Source organism: Schistocerca nitens, chromosome 3 (genome assembly GCF_023898315.1).
Source record: "Schistocerca nitens isolate TAMUIC-IGC-003100 chromosome 3, iqSchNite1.1, whole genome shotgun sequence".
Classification (NCBI taxonomy): Eukaryota; Metazoa; Arthropoda; class Insecta; order Orthoptera; family Acrididae; genus Schistocerca; species Schistocerca nitens.
This window is the reverse complement of record NC_064616.1, coordinates 317,793,939-317,814,736: the sequence shown is the minus strand read 5'-3', so window position 1 is coordinate 317,814,736 and position 20,798 is coordinate 317,793,939. Positions and strand designations below refer to the sequence as shown.

At 42.3% G+C, this 20,798-nt stretch overlaps 1 protein-coding gene across 1 annotated transcript in view; it reads left to right on the top strand.

Moving 5' to 3' along the window:
- Positions 1-20,798, top strand: part of LOC126248287 (WASH complex subunit 4) — a 190,015-nt gene that overhangs the window by 4,764 nt on the left and 164,453 nt on the right. Inside the window, exon 3 of the mRNA XM_049949137.1 lies at positions 5,635-5,800. Coding sequence (XP_049805094.1) covers positions 5,635-5,800 — 166 coding nt within the window. The remainder of the gene's footprint in view (positions 1-5,634; positions 5,801-20,798) is intronic.

The window sequence follows — 20,798 nt, the reverse complement described above, 5'->3', positions numbered from 1 at the left end:
TGACTTCGTGTTTCTTTTTAAATTTCTGTATTGTCTTCTTGACCACAAGCTATGTTCGCAAGTGATGTGGCACAGTGGTTAGCACACCAGACATGCATTCAGGAGGATAACGTTTCAGATCTCTGTCAGGCCAGCCAGATTTAGGTTTTCCACGATTTCCATAAATTTCTGTAGGCAGATGTTGGTGGGATGGTCCCTTTGAAAAGGGCATGGCCAATTTCCTTCCACATCCTTTTGTAATCAAAGCTTGTGCTCTGACTCTAATGACCATGCTGTCAACAGTTTGTTAATGAATTTTCCTTCTTTCCTAACCGCTTTTGTGATTGACAGCCTACTCCTCTGCCATGACTGCTACGTAGCAGCAGTACTCTTCTTCCTAACATTTGTGCCCTTCGTATTTTTCATACTCTTGGCATAGTCTACCCCTAAACTCTGGCAACTCGAATCTGTTGTTGGTAGACACAACGAAGCTGTCAGACTGCATCCTGCTCCTGCTAGCCTTCCTATCAATTGCAAGTTCCCAACTACCCATTCACCATTGCCTTCCTTCATCCTCACTAGATTTGTCCTATCTTGATCTAAATGTGCCTCAGGAGCACAACTCTTTCTTTCCTGCTCCTCTTTTAACCTATTTCTGCTGTGTATTCTGCAGTTCCAGGAGAGGGTCACAGTCTCCCCACTAGACTCCCCTTAGTGAAACCACTTGCTGCAGCTCCCACAATACATCCCACTACTTACTTTCTACCAACAGCTCACACAGTCTGCACTCCTGGTCGAATAAAATGTGTGTAGCAAAGAAAAAAATTAAATATGTGAAACTAAAGTAATATCAAACAATGGAAACTCCAGGTAGGAATATCAACAGTGTAGGAAAGGTTAGAGTGCTACTTACCACACACACAAGCAAGCATATCTCAAACACACACGACTGCTAACTCCAGCATCTCGGGCCGGAATGCATCATGTGGGATGTAAGCAGCATTCTGGAGGGATGGGGAAGGGTAAAGGATAGTAGTGTATGGATGGAAGTAGAGACAAATGCTGTCTGGTGGAGTGTGCAGGAACTAGACTCCAACAAGTGCAACATCAGGAGGTTGTGGGGCAGGGAGGTTGGGAAAAAAGGAACAAAAAATGAGAGGAGCAGGGAAAGATGGGTGTATGCATTGTTAGAGGGCTGCAAATAAACGGGGTGTGAGGTGATAATGGGGAGGTGATGATAGGATACAGGGGGTGGAAACTGTTGGGTGGAGGGTGTGGGGACAGTGTGTTACTGTTGGTTGAGACCAGGATGATTACAGAAGCAGAGAATGTGTTGTAAGGGTAAATCCCATCTGCGCAGTTCAGAAAAGCTGGTGGTGGAGGGAGGGATCCAGTTGGCTGGGGTAGTGAAGCAGCCATTGAAATCAAATGTTTTATGTTCAGCTGCACGTTTTGTCACAGTGTGGTCTACTTTGCTCTTGACAACAGTTTGGCCGTGGCCGTTCATCCTGGTGGACAGCTGGTTGCTAGTCATACCAATATAAAACACAGTGCAATGATTGCAGCAGAGCTGGTAAATGATATGGCTGCTTTCACAGTTGGCCTGACCCTGATGGGGTAGGATAATCCCATGACCCGTAATCTAGCATCCCACATCAAAGACACAACCACTTCCTTCACTGACTCTCCACCATCCCCACCCTTTTACCCCCTGGATCCCTACTCGTCACTGTTGGTGCCACCTCCCTATACACCAACATCCCTCATGCCCATGGTCTTACCACTATTGAATACTACCTTTCCCAGTATCCTTCAGACTCCAAACCCACTACCTCATTCCTCATACACTGTACTAACTTTATCATAACCCACAACTACTTCTCATTTGAAGGGAAGGAATATAGACAAATCCGCAGCACAGCCATGGACACCCGCATGGCACCCTCCTATGCCACCCTTTTTATGGTCCACATAGAGGAGACCTTCCTGTTGTCCCAAAACACCACACCCATTGTCTGGTTCAGGTTCATTGATGATATCATCATGATCTGGACCCAGGGCCAAGACACGCTATCTTTGTTCCTTCACAACCTCAACATCATCTCTCTCATTTGCTTCACATGGTCCTCCTCAACCCAGCATGCCACCTTCATAGATGTTGACCACCTCCTCTCTGATAGCTCCATTTGCACCTCTGTCCACATTAAACCCACCAACAGTACCTGCATTTTGACAAGTGTCATCCCTTTCACACCAAAAACTCCCCCCCCCCCCCCCCCCGCCCCCCCCCACCACCACCCATATAGTGTGGCTACCTGGGGGTGGTGAATCTGAAGTGACAAAAACTTCCTTGCTCAGTATGCTGAGGGTCTCACCAAGGACTTCATAGATGCACTCTATCCCCCAGACCTAGTCTCCTGAGCCATTTCCCCTCATAACCCCAATCCTCCCACCACCCCCAGAAACCAGCCACAAAGGCATGTCACCTTTATCAACTAGCACCACCACTCACTGGAAAAAATGACCACATCGTTCGCTAGGGCTTTTATTACCTATCATTGTGCCCTGAAATAAGGGACATCCTACCCGAGATACTTCCCACCCCTCCTAAAGTGATGTTCCGTCACTCACCCAAATTCCGCAACATCCTAGTTCATCCCTCTACCACTCCCAATCCAACCCCTTGCCACAAGGATCATATCCCTGTGGAAGATCCAGGTGCAAAACCTGCCCAATCCTCCTGCTCAGCACTTCCTATTCCAGTAGTGTCACAGGTTTATCCTACCCCATTAGGGGGCAGGCCCCCTTTGAAAGCAGCCATGTCATATACCAGCTCTGCTGCAATCATTGCAAAGCTTTTTGTCTTGGTATGACTACCAACTAGCTGTCCACCAGGATGAATGGCGACCGCCAAACTGTGGCCAAGAGCAAAGTAGACCACCCTGTGGCAAAACATGCAGCTGAACATAACACACTTGTTTTCAATGGCTGTTTCACTACCCAAGCCATCTGGATCCTTCCCTCCACCACCAGCTTTTCTAAACTGCACAGATGGGAGTTATCCTTAAAACACATTCTCTGCTCCCATAATTATCCTCTCCTCAACCAACAGTAACATACTGTCCCCACAGCCTGCACCCAAAAGGTTTCAACCCCTATGTCCTGTCATCTCCCCCTATTCTCATCTCCCACCCTGTTTATTTGCAGCCCTCTAACAATGCATCCACCCGTCTTTCCCCGCTCCTCTCATTTTTTGTTCTTTTTTTTTCCCCCTCCATGTCCCTGCCTCACAACCTCGCGATGCTGCACCTAGTGGAGTAGAGTCCCTCTACACTCCACCAGACAGTGTCCGTCTCTCTTCGCACCCGTACACTACTATCCCTTCCCTACCCTATCCAGATTGCTGCTTGCATCCCACATGACGCATTCCGGCCTGAGATGTGAGCGTGTGCACGGTTCTGCACACGTGTGTGTGTGTGTGTGTGTGTGTGTGTGTGTGTGTGTGTGTGAATCATGAATTCAGTTGCATCAGACGTATCTAAACAGAAGTATTGGACAGAAGCCATACCTAAACAGATATTCAAAGCAAGAGATATTTCCTAAATGCAATGCAGAGATGCCAAATATTTTCAGTTGTGACAAGAAAAGACATTAGTGCGGATATTCACAATACATGGTACATATAAAAATGTGTGTGAAGTGATACTCAAGCTACTGCTCTTCTTTATGTTTTCTATATTTCCTTATTGTTACATGGTAAAGGTCCAAGACTGATGAGCAATAATCAAGAATCAGTCAAATTAGGGTTCTGTAAGTTTGCTCTTTAATGGAGGAGATTTTAAAGAATCCTCCAAGGAATCTGTGTGTGGTATCTTTTATTTTCCATAACTAGTTCCCATTCCACTTAAAATCCTTCTTAACGCATACTCTTACATATATTTTTTGATTATGGATTGATCACCAGTCATCTGGCTGAACAATGGAGTGTCTTCCTGCTTATTTGTTGATGTTGTGGACCATTTACATATTCTAAGAACAGTAATTGTCCATCAATACTCCCTTGGGGTACACGTAAACAACATGCTGTGTTTCATCGCTGAGGAAGTACTCAATACATCAATATTCTGTTTATATTATCTTTACTAGGCAACATTACTAAACGGAACTAAACTTTTCAGAAGTGAATGAACATTAGGAACATTGCAAGAGCCTGTTCTCTCTCCCTCTCGCACGTGTGCGTGTGCTTACTGGCGGGAGGAGGGGTGGGGGAGGAATGGAGAGAGAGAGAGAGAGAGAGAGAGAGAGAGAGAGAGAGAGAGAGAGCAGTGCCAGTATTAGCAGTGAAGGGCATATAAAGTGTCTGAGGGACATGGAAAACAGTGCAGTCAATTTCTTAATGCCGAAACAGAGTGATTTATCTGGTGCAGAAAAGGGCATGATCATTGGCTTTCAGGCTAAGGGCGGAAGCATTTCTGAAATGGCTAAGTTTTGTTAACTGTTTGTGTGCTGCCAGGGTTGAAGTATAATGTGCAGGGCAAAATGGCACTATCCGTAACCAGTGCTGAGGCAATTGTGGTTCACCACAGGTCATAGATTATGGATGAATAACGGCTGTGGAGATTTGTACAGGTGAATAGACGTTCAGTTGTTGAGCATCTGTAGATGAACCAAGGGGCTACTAACAGTGTCTCCTCAACAACCATTCAGCAAATGTTGCTGCATATGGTCCTCAGCAGCGGGTTCCTGGTTCATGCAGCTATGTGGGCTGCTGTTCACTGACAGCAGACGCTGTAATTTTCACACCAGTACTGCAGCTGGACGTGCATTGACTGGCAGTAGGTAGTATTTTGAGTTGAATTGTGTTTTATGTTGCATTGGCCTGAAACATCTGAAAGAAAACACTCTACAACTGTCATTGGAAGGGTCCAGGCTGGAGGAGGGAGTGTTATGGTCTGGCGAATGGGCGAATGTTTTTGAGGCATTTCCCGAGTGATCTCATCATTCTGCAAGGCACACTGGATCAACGCAAGTACTCATCTATACTTGGAGATTATGTCCATCCCTACATGCAGTTCGTTTTTCCTTGGCTTAATGACATCTACCAGCTGTACAGTTCAATGAGTCGCACAGCCTACAGTGTATGTACATGGTTAAAAGAGGACCAGAATGAGTTCACTGTAATATCCTGGCAACCAAACTCCCCAGATGTAAACCCAATGGAGAATCTGTGGGACCACCTCAATTGGACTGTTTGCACCCTGGATCCTCAACCAAGAAAGGTAGTGCAGCTGGCCACAGCACTGGCGTCAGCATGGCTGTATGTCTTTGTCAGCACCTTCCAGAACTCGTCGCTCTCTTCCTCCATGCCTCGCAGTAGTCCATGCTGCGAAAGATGGTTACTCGGGCTTTTCTACAGGTGGTCACATTAATGTTTATTGGGCAGTGCATATTGTAACAAGTGCAGCATGGGTGCTAACACAGTAATCTTAAGATTTAAAGTGCACAAAATCTTTGTGAACTAAATGCTGATCATAGTTGCAATTTATATCTCATTTAGTTAATTTTGGTAGAAACTTCATTTTTAGTTTACTGAACAGAGCAGTTAGTTTTAGTTTGCCATCAGCATACAGTGACAGACTTTTCATTATTTTCCAGCTTTCACCACATGAAAATACATCATTGCTGCAAATTATTGATACAGATAACAAAGTTTTGAATAAAGTTGTCACTGTATTTGCTTCATTGTGCAAAGAAGTGAGATGCCTGCAAGCTGATGCAAGTGACAAATACTACAATGCTCTTCTATTTTATGGTGAAGGAGGTATGTTAATGTTGTTCACGTACCTAATGTAAATGTTTTTGGAGGAATATTTCATTGTTAGTTATGTCTTGTAGTATGCTTACAATAAGACTTACTAGAAGACCATTTATTCCAGGAACAATAAATAACAGTAAGAAATCTATTCTCTTGTTGAGAGTTTCAATAATATGTGACTGAGAGAATCTGTGGAAAGGCCTCTGTTGTCATGTTCCTGGTAGTTTCTGCTGGCACATAATCAGCATGCAAATTGTCTTGTTATTCCCAGACTCCAAGACTGGGCTGAGATGATTGTAAGCATAGCTGTGCTAAGGTTTACATCAGCTTATTTATCTTGCCAAACTCTTAAGGCTGTTTACTGTGGGTAATGTGATTTTATGCTGTACTGCCTTGTGAGAGCTTCTGGGATGTCTGTTATTCTAATTGGGGTGAAAGACAATTGGGAGTAGTGAAATGTGAAAAATCAGGCAATGGGTTTAGGTAGGCTATCAGATGTGTCCAGCCACTTCTGTGTCTAAACATGGAAGTAACTATATTTTATCAATCAGTTAAAAAGAGAAAACATCAGGAACAGCATGCTCCACAATTGTGTTAATGAGATCCAAGATAGGAGGAAGGGCAGAATCGCTCATAGATCTTAATCTGTGTATTGCAGATAGATTTCAGCTACTGTGTAGCTACACCATGTGACAAAAGTATCCTGACACCCCCAAAAACATACGTTTTTCATATTAGGCACATTGTGCTGCCGCCTACTGCCAGGAACTCTTTATTGGCGACCTCAGTAGTCATTAGACGTCGGGAGAGAGTAGAATGGGGTGCTCTGCAGAACTCATGGACTACAAACGTGGTCAGGTGATTGGGTGTCGCTTGTGTCATGGTCGAGCGGCTGCTCATAAGCCACACATCACACCAGTAAATGCCAAATGACGCCTCGCTTGGTGTAAGGAGCGTAAACATTGGACAGTTGAACAGTGGAAAAACATTGTGTGGAGAGACGAATCACAATGCACAATGTGGCTATCCGATGTCAGGGTGTGGGTATGGCAAATACCCGGTGAACGTCATCTGCCAGTGTGTGTAGTGCCAACAGTAAAACTCGGAGGCGGTGGTATTATGTTGTGGTCGTGGTTTTCATTGAGGGCACATGCACCCCTTGTTGTGCCACTATCACAGCACAGGCCTACATTGATGTTTTAAGCACCTTCTTGCTTCCCACTGTTGAAGAGCAATTCGGGAATGACAATTGCATCTTTCAACACAATCGAGCACCTCTTCATAATGCATGGCCTGTGGCGGAGTGGTTACATGACAATAACATCCCTGTAATGGACTGGCCTGCACAGGGTCTTGACCTGAATCGTATAGAACATCTTTGGGACATTTTGGATCACCATCATCATGCCAGACCTCACCGACTGACGTCGATACCTCTCCTCAGTGCACCACTCTGTGAAGAATGGACTGTCATTCCCCAAGAAATCTTCCAGTACCTGACAAAGTACGCCTGCGAGAGTGGAAGCTGTCATCAAGGCTAAGGGTGGGCCAACACCATATTGAATTCCAGCATTACCAATGGAGGATGTAACGAACTTGTAAGTCTTTTTCAGCCAGGGGTCCAGATACTTTTGATCACATAGTGTATCTTCATTGCAGTTATATCAAAAGTCAAGATGACTCATTGTAAATGTTGTCACATTGATGGTACAGATAACAAGCAGTGAGCGTCATCATGACTTGGAGATAACTAAACTGAAGATAGCTCACAGTAGCTGAAATTGATCTGCAGTAAACAAATTAAAATTTACAACTGATGCTGCCCTTCCTCCTATCTTGGAGCTAAAAAAATGTGTGGTATGTGATTGTCCTGAACCATTTTAGAAATTAAATATACTGTAGTTGTCATGGCACAAGAAGATTCCTGACATCTAGTAGCACTCTTGCCAGCTTTCAGGTACATAGTGCGAATGGCTGCAGGTGAGATATTAGCCTTCTATAGGACTGTGACAACCCTGCGGCCTTGCCATAGAGACATTTACACAATTGCATGATGTGACTGGTTCAGATAGGCAAGTGAAGCTGCCACAACCGGTCCACGGCAGTTATCAGGTGTCTTCTTATGCCACTTAGACTATAGTAAGATGCAAATGAGGTCAAAAATCTACAAATAAAGAAATGTGTCGGACAGGAAACCAAAAATGTAAATTATGGTAATGTCTTTAAGGATCATGAAGTACATCACATTAATGTAAGTAGTAAGTACATCATTTTATAAAATGAAGATTATACGGACAAAGGTAAAAGGAGCAAATTTGACAGTGATAATTATGCAAACAGCAAAACATATTGCAAGTACAAAGAAGGCAAAAGAACAAATAATCAAATAGAAAAAGGCAACAATCAAAGAAAAGGCACAAGTTTGAAGAAAAAATAAAAGGAACATGATATAATATGCTGACTGAAACAAAACTGTGTGGACATTTTTTAAGAGCAAATGAGACTTTACGGTGAATATTTGACGAGAGAAGTGTTTGTGTGCAAGGACAGTATGAAGGAAATAAAACAGAAACTTATGTTGACTAAATCTCACATTTTACCTATTCAGATGGTAGGTGGCACATTAATAAACAACAGAGAAAAATGTACAAGCACATGAAGAGTGATCTTTGTGTAATTTTTAAAGTTTTCCTGGTTTAATAAGTATTCCACGAGGTGGGATATTTTGGGATTGCAACTGGATGATGGTGATGTCTTGCCATAAAATTTTATCTGACAAATTTTCAGGCATCTTCATATGAGTCTTACAGTGTGAAGATAGCTGAACGTCTGCCAGTCAGAATTTCATGGAAAAGATGTCGTCATCCATCTACAATCGTGAAACCTCGTGTAATTGATTTTTAGAGTTTGTATAGTTCAAAAGTTGAATCAGAAACACAGGTAGTTAATAATGAAAATAATGACATTCTGGATATGATACGGGGTGTTGTGTAAAAGAACATTAAAGATACTTGCAAAGAAATAGTGCCTGCAGATTGATAGTGTTACAGTGGAAATGGCTACAGTCGAAGAGAAAGTAATACGAAACAAACTTAACAAAATCATTCACTAAAGACATTTTAGCCCCTGTGTATAATTTATAAGTCATTCCCCAAAATCATTGTCCACAGCTCGTGGTCTAGTGGCTAGCATTGCTGCCTCTGGATCATAGGGTCCTGGGTTCGATTCCCAGCCAGGTCGGGGATTTTCTCCACCCAGGGACTGCTGCCCACCGTGAGATTGAATGCCACCTGGTTCTGTCGCAGGCATGTAACTTAGACTAGAAGAGTAGGAAGCAGAGCAGGGACAAATGTAGTATCATTCTGTTAATGATATGAACCACAGATGAAGAAATCCAGTCATAAGTGATTTTGATAAAGGGCAGACTGTTACACACCAACACCTGGGAATGAGCATCTTGGCACTGATGAATCTAATTGACTGTTTGTATTTTAGTGTAGCGTGCATCTGTAGAGAGTGGTTGAGACAGTGAAACTATGACCATGTGACAAGGAGCTGAACATCCGTGACTGATCACATAACTTAAAGGTCAGAGGCTTGCCCAGTCTGGAAAGCAGTATAGGTGGTGATGTGTGGCAGATCTGGCAACAGAATACAATGCTGACTCATGCACAAGAGTTTCAGAACACATCATTCAGTGTACACTGTTGGAATGTATGGCTCCTCTGCAGACAACACCTACATGTTTCTGTGCTGAACCAACGACAAAATCAATGATGATTGCAGTGGGCACTGGTTTGTTGGAATTGACCATGGATGAGTGCCTAGTTGGATGAATCACGCTTCTTGTTAAAACAGTCCAAAGGTTGTTTCATAAAAACATGGGAGAACTGCCGGAAGTCAGTAACGTCCTGCCACGATATTTCGGCACAGTCTTCTGGCCATCTTCAGGTGAGTACCACTGTAGTGGTACTGGCGAGTACGTGCTGAGCTCTGCTATTTAAAGCCATACTGAGGTGACATTGCGCATGCACTGCTCAGCGTGCGCGTTCATAACAACTCTGTGCACTGCGCCTCGCACCCTCCAGGGTGAGAGCTTGGCATATTGATATCAGGTTGATTTTCATCTTTCTGCAGATAACTACGTCGACTACGAAGTTTCTCTATAACAGGATTCCAAGCAGAGTTTAGCTGATAACCGCTATCATGATTGATGAGAGTCTCATTGTCAGACAATCTTATTTCCACAATTCATTAGTAATCAAACTCCAAAAGTTTGATGTATGGACCAAAATTTGTGTGTCGTCGTAATTCATGGAGTGGTCTGTGGAAATACAATGTCCGGCGATTGCGGACTTGGTGGGTTGGAGAAGGCAAGTATGTCGTTGGTGTTGCACAATGCGTTCATGCGCAGTTCGTGTTGTTTGCCCTATATATGTTTTGTCGCATTCACACGGAATCTTGTAAACACCTGATTTACGCAGGCCCGGGTCGTCTTTAACGGATCCCACCAGTGATGAAATTTTGGAAGGAGGCCGAAAGATGGCTCTCACTTGATACTTTCTCAATATTCTGCCTATCTGTGAAGAAATATTCCCAATAAATGGTAGATAAACAGTCAACCTGAAGGCCTCTTCCTCTTCCTTGTTCCGTCGTTTGTAGGTCTGCATCAGTCTGTGTACTTGCCTAGTTGAAAAGCCATTCTTCAGAAATGCTTTTTTCAGGTGTTCCAGTTCCGCTTGAAGACTTTCAGCATCAGAGATGGTATGGGCACGGTGGACTAAGGTTTTGAGAACGCCCATTGTTTGTGCTGGATGGTGGCAACTAGTAGCTTGCAGATACAGGTCTGTATGAGGGGGCTTTCTGTACACTGAGTGAACAAGTGTGCCATCACTCTTATGTCACACCAAGACGTCTACAAATGGCAAGCAACCATCTTTCTCCATGTCCGTGGTAAACTTTATTTTTTCATGTATGGAGTTCATGTGACTTAAAAATTCTTGGAGACGGTCCAAACCATGAGGCCACTCTATAAAAATGTCGTCAACGTAAAACCAAAATACTGTCGGTTTAAAAGTGGCAGAGTCGAGTGCTCTCTCTTCAAAATCTTCCATAAAAAGATTTGCCACTAGGGGGGAGAAAGGACTCCCCATGACGACACCATCAGATTGTTCGTAAAATTCGTTGTTAAATATAAAATATGTAGAGGAGAGAGTGTGTGTGCTCAATGCTGTAATGTCTGCACCAAACATATTTCCAATGAGGTGTAGTGAGTCCACAAGAGGCACCTTTGTGAAAAGAGAAACCACATCAAGACTGACCAATAAGTCGTTACTTTTCAGCTGTAGTGATTGAAGTCGGCTGATAAAATCACTGGAATTCTTTATGTGATGTGCACACTTGCCTATCACTGGTTTCAGCAAAGATGCCAAAAATTTTGCTAGGTCGTAAGTGGCTGCTCCAATGTTACTCACCATTGGACGTAACGGCACATTTTCCTTGTGGATCTTAGGCAGTCCATATAGCCTAGGTGGAACTGAACTGTTTGGTTTCAGTCTCTTGATGACCTCCTTCGGTAGAGAACTATTTGATAAAAGTTCTACCGTTTTTCGCACCACTCAGCTCGTGGGATCGTTATCGATTTTGCGATACATTGAGTCACATAATAAAACATTCATCTTATTAATATAATCATCCCTTGGTATGAGGACAGTAGCGTTTCCTTTGTCAGATTTTAAGACTACTGTATCCACATCTGCTCGTAAGTTACGGAGGGCTATCCTCTCCATGGGTGAGATGTTACTCTTCATTGGTGCACCTCTGGTCATCACATGGCAAGACTCTCAGCGAACTTCCTCCGCTTCGTCTGTATCAAGACGGCGTACAGCTCTTCAATGGCACTGACGAAATCCACTAGTCACGGTAAAACGGGCGTGGGAGCAAAATTCAGTCCTTTTGCTAGCACAGACACAGTAGCGGTATACAGAAAGCCCACTCATACATACCTGTATCTGAAAGTTACTAGTTGCCACCATCCAGCACAAACAATGGGCATTCTAAAAACCTTAGTCCACTGTGCCCATACCATCTCTGATGCTGAAAGTCTTCAAGCGGAATTGGAACACCTGAAAAAAGCATTTCTGAAGAATGGCTTTCAACTAGGCAAGTGCACAGACTGATGCAGACCTACAAATGACGGAACAAGGAAGAGGAAGAGGCCTTCAGGTCGACTGTTTATCTACCATTTATTGGGAATATTTCTTCACAGATAGGCAGAATATTAAGAAAGTATCAAGTGAGAGTCATCTTTCGGCCTCCTTCCAAAATTTCATCACTGGTGGGATCCGTTAAAGACGACCCGGGCCTGCGTAAATCAGGTGTTTACAAGATTCCGTGTGAATGCGGCAAAACATATATAGGGCAAACAACACAAACTGCACATGAACGCATTGTGGAACACCAACGACATACTTGCCTTCTCCAACCCACCAAGTCCGCAATCGCCGGACATTGTATTTCCACAGACCACTCCATGAATTACGACGACACACAAATTTTGGTCCATACATCAAACTTTTGGAGCTTGATTATCAATGAATCTGTGGAAATAAGATTGTCTGACAATGAGACTCTTATCAATTGTGATAGCGGTTATCAGCTAAACTCTGCGTGGAATCCTGTAATATAGAAACTTCGTAGTCGACGTAGTTATCTGCATAAAGAATTAAAATTGACCTGATATCAATACGCCAAGCTTTCACTGTGGAGGGCGCGAGGCGCAGTGCACAGAGTTGTTATGAACGTGCACGCTGAGCAGTGCATGCGCAATGTCACCTCAGTATGGCTTTAAATAGCAGAGCTCAGCACGCACTCGCCAGTACCACTACAGTGGTAATCACCTGAAGATGGCCAGAAGACTCTGCGCCGAAATATCGTGGCAGGATGTTACTGACATTCGGCAATTCTCCTGTGTTTTTATGGAACAATCAGTACTCCGGGAAGGCTTTAAACATCAGTCCAAAGGTTATGTCTGGTTATGCCATCATCCAGGCAAATGGATGCTTGAAATATGCACTGTACCATGGAGACAGACCATTGCAGCCACTGTAATGCCATGGGGGACATTCACCTAGGCTTCCATAGGGCCTGTAGTAATCAAAAGCACCCTGTTAGCTGTGGGCAGTGTTAACCACGTTACAGACCAGCTCCATCTCTTTATGCCAGATGGCATCTCCCAACAGTATAACTGTCCATATTCCATGTTACAAGGCAGAATTATTCTACAGTGGCTTGAGGAACTTGGTAGTGAACTCATATTGGTGTCTTGGCCACTAAACCCCTCTGAACTGAATGCAATGCAACACACATTGGATGCAATTGGGCCCCACTTCCATTCTCACAAACCACTGGCCTGTAATTTAGAGGAATTGTGTGAGGTAGGGCTTAGAAATCTGGTCCCACATACCTCCGGAAGAGGATGGAGGACATGTTGAACCCATACCGTACAGAATTGCTGCTGTATTAAGTTCTAAAAGTGGAGCAGCATGCTATTAAGCAGGTTGTCATATTGTTTTGGCTCATCAGTGTATGTGAACAACCTTTCTTTTGTTTATTACATTGTACTGTTTCCCACTACTGAAAATCCACTTCGACAAAAAAAGAAAAAAACTTCATAAAGTATGTTTAAAAGTCATTTATAATAAGCTCAAAATAATCAGCTAAACTTTACAAAGGGATGACCACGTGCTGCGTTACTTTGTGGTAAACAATAGATGTTGGTAACCCACCTTTGTGCTAAGTTGAAGGCAGCCAATGAATGAGTGGTAACTAGATTGGTCATCACGTAGTTAACATAAGATTTAATCACATTTTGTAGACAGTCCAACCTTCACATTTTGCTTTTGCCTTGTATTGACAATCCTGTTGTTATAAAGTTAATTTCGGGAATCAAAATAATAAAAATTACATATGTTATGTGAGCAGCTCTATCTTCATTTGTTTTATGTTTTTCATGCTTGCAGGAGTTTTTTTCATTGATATATTCAACACTTTTGTTATTTGTGTGTTGAAATATTATTAAATATTTTGTCCTGAAAATGAGATCTAGGTTTTGATGACAGATAGATCTGTCTTGTAAGGTTAGGTTGCAAGATAACAGTATGGTTGAGAGTCAGCAAAGGCAACCAATATGCAACTGAAATCTTGGTTGAGGTGATGAACTGATCTGCTGCATAACCGGAGGTCTGTAGATGGCTGCAAAGATACTAGTTTCATTTGTCATTATTATTTTCTGTTTATTTGCGTACAGAGTTGTGCGGTCCTGCTCCCTTCCTTATACGAAGAAACTGGTATAGGCATGTGTATTCAATACAGAGAGATGTAAACAGGCAGAATACAACACTGCGGTCAGCAACACCTATATAAGGCAACAAGTGTCTGGCTCAGTTGTTAGATTGGTTACTGCTGCTACAATGGCAGGTTATCAAGATTTAAATGAGTCTGAACGTGGTGTTCTAGTCAGCGCATGAGCAATGAGACACTGCATCTCCAAGGTAGCAATGAAGTGGTGATTTTTCCCATATGGCCATTTCGCAAGTGTACCATGAATATCAGGAATCTGGTAAGACATCAGATCTCTGGCATCGCTGGGCAGAAAAATATCCTGCTAGAACAGGACTGACGATGACCGAAGAGAATTATTCAACATAACAGAAGTGCAACCCTTCCACAAATTGCTGCAGATTTCTATGCTGTGCCATCAACAAGTGTCAGTGTGCGAACCATTCAACAAAAAATCATCGATATGGGCTTTTGGAACCAAAGACCCACTTGTGTATCCTTGATGATGACTTCATGACACAAAGCTTTACGCCTCACCTGGGCCCATCAACTCCGACATCGAACTTTTGATGACTGGAAACGTGTTGCCTGACCGGTTGAGTCCCAAATTGTATCGAGCAGATGGACGTGTATGGGCATGGAGACAGCCTCTTGAATCCATGGATCCTGCATGTCAGCAGGGGTCTGTTCAAGCTGGTGGAGGCTATGTAACGGTGTGAGGCGTGTGCAGTTGGAGTGATATGGGACCCCTGATATGTCTAGATATGACTCTGACAGGTGACACTTGAGTAAGGATATTGTCTGATCACCTGCATCCATTTGTGTCCATCGGTCCTTCCAATGGACTTGGAAAATTCCGGAAGGACAGTGTGATAGCAGTGAGAGTGTAGATGATTCCAGCAATCTCCATATGTAACATTTGTTTACCTCCAGGTAGGTTACTGTTTACCTTGAAAAGACAATCTTGGACAACAATTCTGCCCGCTATTCTCCTAATTGGTAATTTCAGTGCACACTGCTGCATATTGGGTAGTACCACTTTGTTTGGTAGAGGCCGTCTGATGCACCAGCTTCTTTTCGTTCTCGGTCTGTCTCCTCTCAATGATAGTACTCTTATCCACTTTAGTGCCATTTACGGTACCTTTTCGGCCATTGACCGTAGTTCTCTTCACCCAAACTTGGGACCTTGCTACAATGATTACTGCATGATGATATTTATGACAGTGACCACTTTTTGGTGACCCTGTCACTTTCTTTTCACTTCTCAATGGACCACTTACCATATTGGGCTTTTTGAAAAACCAACTGGCAATAGTGTACCTTTGCCATCACCTTTGCGCCCAGTCAGATTCCATTGACGGGGTTGTGGAAGACTTTTCTGATGCAATCACCCTTGCCACTGGAACTGCTATCCTCCTCTTTCTATGGGCTCACTGCACTGCCAGGTGGTTCCATGGAGAACCAAAGACATGGGATCAACTTTTCAGGAGTTTCAAAGGGCCCTGCAACATCTCTAGCAACAGCCTTCTCATGCTACTCTCATCACTTTTAAGCGACTCAGTGCTTAGGCTCGCTATCCAGTTCAATGCAATAAGAAGGAATTCTGAGAGCACCACCTCTCTTCCTCTTTACCTCAGGTATGGGCCAAGATCTGTAGTCTACAGGGCCTATCAGCTGTCTCAGGTCTCCTCCTTGAGAATGGTATATTTGCCGATATGTTTGTTCTTGCTGAAGATCTTGTGACAAACTTTGTGACTGCATTGGCATACTCTTCTTACCTGGCTACCTTTGAGCACATACAAGAAAAATTGAAGACACCCACCTATCTTTTACCCACCACCACACCAAATTATGTAATGAACCCTTCACTGACTGGGAACAGGCTCTTGACAACACATCACACAGTATGGCCCAAGACCCGGATTCAATTCGTAACCACAGGACCCAACATCTGAATATTACTGAAATACTTAATCTACTCAGGGTCTTCAAATGTACTTGGCTAAATTGTTTCCTTTTGCAGTGGTGAGACAGTATCGTCGTCCCAGTCCTTGAAGCAGACAAAAATTCTATGTCCATCAACAACTATGGACTGTTTAATCTCATCAACATGCTCTGCAAACTGTTTGAAAGGATGGTAGCCTGACTATTATGCTGGATTCTTGAATTGTGAGGCACTTTGTCTCCCTATCTTTGTGGTTTGCAGTATGGACAATCCACAATGGAAAACAGCAATCTGATAGGCAGTTTTCTAAATCCCAACACTTCATTGCAGTCTTCTTCTACCCACATAAGGCATATGACATGGCTTGGTGTCATCACATTTTACTTCCTCTCTGATTGTGGCTTTTGAGGCTCCCTACCAATTTTTAATTGTCAGTTTTTATCCCACATGTTGTTCTGGGTTAGAGTTGGTACATCACACAGGCCCAAGAGAATGGCATCTCACAGGGCTCCATACTGAATGTTTCACTCTTCTTCATCGCCATCAATGGACTAGTGACCTCCATTGGGTCACTGGTTGCCCTCGCACTGTTTCTCCAATCTGTAGTCTTTGCTGAACACCAGCTCCTAGGTGCCATCTGAAGGACCTCCACTGTGACCCTTTCCCATGGCTTCCAATTCTCTCTTGCAGAAAAGCGAGTTATGCATTTCTGTGTACATACCATATCCCATCTCGACTGAGAGTACTATTTGAGTACCCAGTGCTTGGCTGTTATTGCACAGTCATGATTTTTGGGACTCCTCTTTGATAAAATGCTGACATGGCTACCCAATGTTCATCAGTTAACAACTAGCTATATGAAAAGCTTAATACTTCCTGCCTCCTTGCCCAAGTCTTTTTGCATGCATATTGCGCTATTCTTCTAGATATTTTCCAGGTTCTGCTTATGGCGTGATCACATCACAGTTGCTACATTTATGTCTTGGTGGCACCTTCAGCTTCAAAATTGTTGGGCCCCATCCATCATCAAGTAGTAAGACTAGCTACTGGCGCCTTCCGTTCAGTACACAGTCTGCTTGCCAAAGCAGGGATCTTCCCTCATTAGTTCCAACAGTACCAACTCTCACTCAGTTATGCAATCACTGTCCAACAGTTTCCTAATCATCTAACTTCTTTCTGCATACAAGGGTCATTAACACCCTGACACCAGCACTTGCGTCAGATTGTCAGTTGGAATGGGCCTCGAGGCCTTCTGGTGGGACCTGTGCCAAACCTCCTTAGAATGTACTCTCCGTGTTTACCGGTGCAAACCCCTTTGGTTAGTACCCAGACCATGAATTAGGACTAATCTGTTCAGGAACCTGAAGTTTAAATAGCCCTAGGACCTTTTGGTGTGTTTCCATTGTAAGTTCTTCAGGAGTATCAGGTTTCTACCATCATTTACACCGACAGCTGTAAAACTGTGGATTGGACAGGATATGTATGCTTTTACTGGTGCCACCAGTCAGGAACAACTTTTGCTGCTGCGAATGTGAAATATTTTTATGGTGGAGCTGACAACCATTAACAGAGCCCTGTGGTTTATTAAACAGGCTTCCTTCAGTTGTGTTTTAATTAGTTGTGGCTTAATGAGCAGTCTCTGGGGGAGGGGAGGGGGCTTCAGACATAGGTTTTTCTTTCTCCCCCCAGGTGTGCTCTGAGAGACCGCTGATCTGCTTCAACCTGTGTACTGGCCAGACCCATATACTTTTACTTCTCTTTAAATTATATCTCATCTCTGGCATCAATATCACTATAAGAATATTGCTTGGACAAAGGACTTCGGCTGACGATATATCTGAGGAAAATTACCACCATAGCTGTATCTCGAGAATGTCTTTATTGTATTACATGACTAGTTTTGGCAGCACAATACTGCCATACTAAGGCCCCACCACTGCCAAAAGAATATTTGATTTCCTTGGTGCATTTGCTCTGGGATCCTTGTTATTAGCACACGTGGGCTAGCTTTCATCAGGAGTCTGCAATCGACACCGTGTTGTCTCCAGTGCGATCCCATGTACGTGGCGGTAATTTGCCACTGAAACTAATCACGTGATAGAATAAAGACATTCTCAAGATAAAACTATGGTGGTACTTTTTCTCAGATCATTTTAAGACATTTATTTTGCCACTCTTACATACTTCCATAATTCAGTTTAATTTATGGCTTACATCATTAACTCCAGATGACCCATCTATTGGCAGAAGGGCTTCTGACCTCACTGTTTAGTCCTGTTACCCTCTACCAACCATTTTACATAGAAAATTCACTTCATCAACTGAGAATAAATTACAAAGGCATTCCACAGTATGAAAACAAAAGTTATATGTCCTTCCTGATGTAAAAATTGATATTCCATTTTGTCTTAAACAGTTAGCAAAATTAGCTCAATTTCTTGACAGGGACCCAGTTTCTATAACATGGCTCTTTTTTGTGTGGAGTTGGGCAACTTAAGAGTCCATCTATGTCCGTTGGCCTTTTTTATTGTTACCTTCAGTTACTTTACTTAAGTATCTAGGCAGCCCTTCCAGACACTAGATAAATAAACCCATATAACATTTCCATTTGATAGTAGTCATTCCATGCCAAGTGGTCCAGGGATTCCCGCATGCCCATCACAGATTTTGCTGAAATTTCGTGTGAACATTTACACTTGTTCCCATTGAACATTAGTAAAGTTTCATGGTCACTAAATCAACACTTCTGAAGGTATAGCCGTTTGTTTGACCCCATAGCACAGCTATAAACAGTGTGCCCATGAGTTTTCAGCAACATTGAGACATGATATCTCTGACAGTATTTTCTTGAAAGAGATAAAACTAGGCCATGTTGTACAACTTTTTGTGCTCTCTCAGTTGAAATAATAATTTTAAAAAATTCCAAAACAGTTTCATATGGACAGTCTGAAGCAAAGTAGGCAGAAAAACTCATAGTAGTGGAATTTGAAAAACAACAAAATAATTTTTTTTTACATGTGAAATTTCATCATTTTTTCACTTGCTATTGGCTGCATTTGTTGCTATAGGTACACTTTTCTTCATAAGTAAGAGAGATTCGTCGATGAATTTTGCACAACATACAAACCACACTTACAGGTGTATGAAACTCTAGAATTTTCCAACTCTATTAAAAACTGTGCTAAAAATTGAGATGATTAACCATAAAACTTGCGTTTTTCCTAAATGTGAAGTTTAAAATGTAATAGCTAATTCATTTTTTCATAAATCTAATAAATTCTGATGTCCTACCACCCCTTAAATGTTTTCATTAGAAAGACCGTGTTCAAAACAACCCAAAAACTGTATTTGGTTTTGCAGTGTGATCATAAAAGGCCCTAAAAAACAACGAGGAGGCGGTGCGTGGGCCCACATTCCGCTGATACTAAAATTGAATGTGTCACATATTATTACGTTCTCTAATTATTTAGTACTCTCTTTGGAAGATAATATCAAAACTCTTGACACAAATTTTTCAAGTGTCTATTTTTTCAGCTGACTTTGCTTCAAATTATCCATATGAAAATTGTTCACGGAATATTTATTATTATTTCTTCCCTTTCTCAGACGTTATGTCTGGTTAGAAATGGAAAGTGACGCGGACCTTGATCAAGCGTGACTTCCTTTTAACTGTATGGTATATGTTACATTGCATTTAGGAACTTTCGGGTAATTGAACATGTATCAATAATTACAGATTTCTGTAGTTGTATATATATATACATTTGGATGTAGCTGTATTGCATTGATGTACTGGTGGATATTGTGTGGTATGACTCCTGTAGTTGATAGTATAATTGGTATAATGTCAACTTTATCCTGATGCCACATGTCCTTGACTTCCTCAGCCAGATGGATGTATTTTTCAATTTTTTCTCCTGTTTTCTTTTGTATATTTGTTGTATTGGGTATGGATATTTCGATTAGTTGTGTTAATTTCTTCTTTTTATTGGTGAGTATGATGTCAGGTTTTGTTATGTGGTGTTGTTTTATCTGTTATAATGGTTCTGTTCCAGTATAATTTTTATTCAACATTCTCCAGTACATTTTGTGGTGGATACTTGTATGTGGAAACGTGTTGTTTTATTAGTTTATGTTGTATGGCAAGTTGTTGATGTATTATTTTTGCTACATTGTCATGTCTTCTGGTGTATTCTGTATTTGCTAGTATTGTACATCTGCTTGTGACGTGATCTACTGTTTCTATTTGTTGTTTGCAAAGTCTGCATTTATCTGTTGTATTGGGATCTTTAATAATATGCTTGCTGTAATATCTGGTGTTTATTGTTTGATCCTGTATTGCAATCATGAATCCTTCCGTCTCACTGTATATATTGCCTTTTCTTAGTCATGTGTTGGATGCATCTTGATCGATGTGTGGCTGTGTTAGATGATACGGGTGCTTTTTCAAATTTACTTTCTCCGTATCTGTTGATGTTATGTGATCTAAAGGGTTATAGAAGTGGTTATGAAATTGCAATGGTGTAGCCGATGTATTTATGTGAGTGATCGCTTTGTGTATTTTGCTAGTTTCTGCTCATTCTAAAAAGAATTTTCTTAAATTGTCTACCTGTCCATAATGTAGGTTTTTTATGTCGATAAATCCCCTTCCTCCTTCCTTTCTGCTTAATGCGAATCTTTCTGTTGCTGAATGTATGTGATGTATTCTATATTTGTGGC